At 45.1% G+C, this 2,779-nt stretch overlaps 1 protein-coding gene across 1 annotated transcript; it reads left to right on the top strand.

Annotated features, from left to right (window-relative positions):
- Positions 1-314: 314 nt before the first annotated feature.
- Positions 315-2,440, top strand: LOC148048048 (uncharacterized). The gene has a single exon (XM_087708226.1). The coding sequence runs from the start codon at positions 315-317 to the stop codon at positions 1,962-1,964; it is 1,650 nt and encodes a 549-aa protein (XP_087564352.1). The 3' UTR covers positions 1,965-2,440.
- The last annotated feature ends 339 nt before the right edge of the window (positions 2,441-2,779 follow it).

The following is a 2,779-nucleotide window of genomic DNA, read 5'->3' on the forward strand; positions in this document are numbered from 1 at the left end:
AAAAATACCCCCTGGCCTCCCAGCAGTGCAAGACACGCTTAACCTCTGCCTTTATACCCTGAATTTTTTAAATCTTACCGGCAGCCCACCATCCTCAGCAGCGACTCGTCATTTTGCAGCTCCACCTACTGCAGACACCCCCCGTCCACCTGTCTACTATCGCTGCCTGCCTGACCTGACGTGGCGAGGACCTGCTGACCTGATCACTTGGGGACGGGGCTACGCTGCCATTCAACTAAAAGACAAGGTGCTCTGGGTGCCAGGAAGACACGTAAGACCTTTTCTTCCTAAATCATCACCACACACTTCCAGGGATGGCGATCGTCCGTCAGTCCCCAAATGAGGTACAGCTTGTGGAGGTTGCCTCCTGGCCTGTCCTGGAGAACGGGCCAGGACACCCTCCACCATATGAGAACACAGAGGCTGTTTCCTGCCCCGACCAGGAAAACGGGGAAGGACACCCTCCACCGTATTCGCCACCAGAAGGATGTCCCTTATTTCGAAGAAGACCTCCAGGTTATCCCCTGTCGCGGTGGCAGGAGTGTATGAAACCTTTTAGTTTTAGAACTTTCTCATATCATTATGTTATTTTTTCACTGTGTGGCATAGTTTTAGTATTGCTTGCACTTTTTATACGCTGTGAAATTTCCCATCGTGCCTCTTACAAGTTACAGGAACCATTACATGTGCCTACTAGATCTCTCACACACAGGGTGAAAAGGTCAGCTGCTTCTCACAGTCTGCACACTCGAATGACATACAACCTGTGGATGCGTTTGGCAGAACAGGCAAACGTATCCAATTTTTGCCTAAGCGAAGCTGTGGACCTGAACATGTTATTAGGGAATTGTTTAATACCAGTTTGCACACCTCTTTCGGTTATTTTAAAAGACACCCAGCTAGCAATGTTTAAAAAAAGGAAGGAAGTTAATTACGGTGACTCTATGGTGTGGGGCCCTTTCACAAGACGGCTCCCAGCTGATGCCATGTCTCTCACCACACCCTTTGTAGCTAGTGGACCCAACGTTACATGTGCACGCATTCAAAATTGTACTGCTTCTCTCACACAATCCTGTATGCCCACGGGAATCTTTCCCGCCAACTGTTCCACCTACGAGAACATTTCCTATAACCGGGCTCACGTTCTGCTTCCTGCTGGTTGGTTTTTCACATGTGGTCAAAAAACTTTTAATTACATACCTGCTAATCTATCAGATACACGTTGCTGTCTGAGTCGCCTCACTGCGGTTCTACCAACCAAACAGGACCTCACTTCACGACCACAGAGGTCGGTAGTCCTTGATGAAACATGTGACAGCTCAATTAATCTTTTTAACGAGGCTGAATATCTTTCCCTTGCTACCTCTATAGTTGGTGTTCCGGCATTAGCAATGCATAACCACAGGACAGCCCATCGCATTGCCTGTTCCCTTGCAAAAACTATAAACATCACATCTGCAGCCATAGCTGCCTTGAATATGGAACAGGCAGAGATCAGACATGCTGTCTTAGACAACCGTGCTGCCATTGATTTTCTGTTACTGGTACATCATCTAGGCTGTGAATCTGTCAAAAACATGTGTTGTTTTAACCTGTCAGACACCTCTCACTTGGTTAAGCATCAGATCAGTTCCTTAAAGGAGTTGGCTTCCCAGATTCGAGAAGACGTCCTGCCAGCCTGGTGGGATGGTCTGTGGTCCTGGCTACCGGATGGCTCCTGGTTAAGAAGCATTTTTTCCTCCATTATATGTATTATAGTAGCGCTCGTGTCCCTTTGCTGCTGCATTCAATGCCTACCCTCCCTATTTCAGCTATTCAAAGGCCTTTTTTCCTCAGCTAGGAAGAACGTGCTTATCCACGAAACTAAGTCCCTTCTGGACGCTGAGGACGACCATGAGTTGGACAACAATTCGTTTGTAAAGGTGTTTGCTATAACCAGTGATGATGAAGAATCTGCATTTTGATATGTTTGCTTTCCTCCTTCTCATTTTAAAACAAAAATGAGGAGATGTTGAGACCCATTGCTATCTCTGTATATAGGACGGCCAAGGCTGTCTGGAAAATATAGGCCAAAGATGGATACTAACAAAAACATTCTTGATTAATTAGTGTGCCTTTCTGTACCAGCATTTATCTAGCAGTTAGCACTTCAAAGTAGCAGTTAGCACTTCAAAGACAGGAATGCGGAGCTGCTCACTTTCCTCCCTTCCCCCTCCCTATTCCTTATCTCTCTTCTCCTGCCGGGGGGGAAGAAGCAGCCCCCCTTGCCACGCACCCCCTCTTTTGCCCAGAGACGAAGCTTTTTGCCACGCTGTATATTTATCATTGGATTATTTAGTCATGTGCTTGTTGATGTAATATTGTATACACCTTTCCTTTGTTTGGGACTAATAAAAAGGCTCTCCCGGGCATTGCTCGGGGCCAGAGTTCATCACAAGAAGGATTTGTCCGGTGTTTCTTCTTCCCATTCAGCTACAAGCATGAGCGGCCCATCAGAAGTGTGAAAAAGCCGCAAGTTTTTCTTCTACTTTTTATTCTTTTAATTTTTTAAAATATATATACTTGTGGTTTAAAAATTTATTCTTTTACAATGCTTGATTGGATTGTTTTTCTCTTAAGAATTTTTCTCTGTAAATTTGGAATATAAAGAAGGCTGTAACAGCAGAGAAAAAAGTAACACTGCTACTTAGAGGCTGGAGGCTTGGAAATATTGTTTTTCCCCTTCTCTTTGATCATTGGATTTACATTTCAAGGCTTTTCAGTTTGTTTATTGAGAGTG

The sequence above is a fragment of the Thamnophis sirtalis genome, unplaced genomic scaffold (assembly GCF_051295495.1).
Source record: "Thamnophis sirtalis isolate CommonGarterSnake01/CBP01778 unplaced genomic scaffold, rThaSir2_p1.2 scaffold_3, whole genome shotgun sequence".
Lineage (NCBI taxonomy): Eukaryota > Metazoa > Chordata > Lepidosauria > Squamata > Natricidae > Thamnophis > Thamnophis sirtalis.

What these genes read in the sequence shown, in the direction of transcription:
- LOC148048048 (XM_087708226.1), top strand. Translation starts at nt 315, where the DNA reads ATGGCGATCGTCCGTCAGTCCCCAAATGAGGTACAGCTTGTGGAGGTT.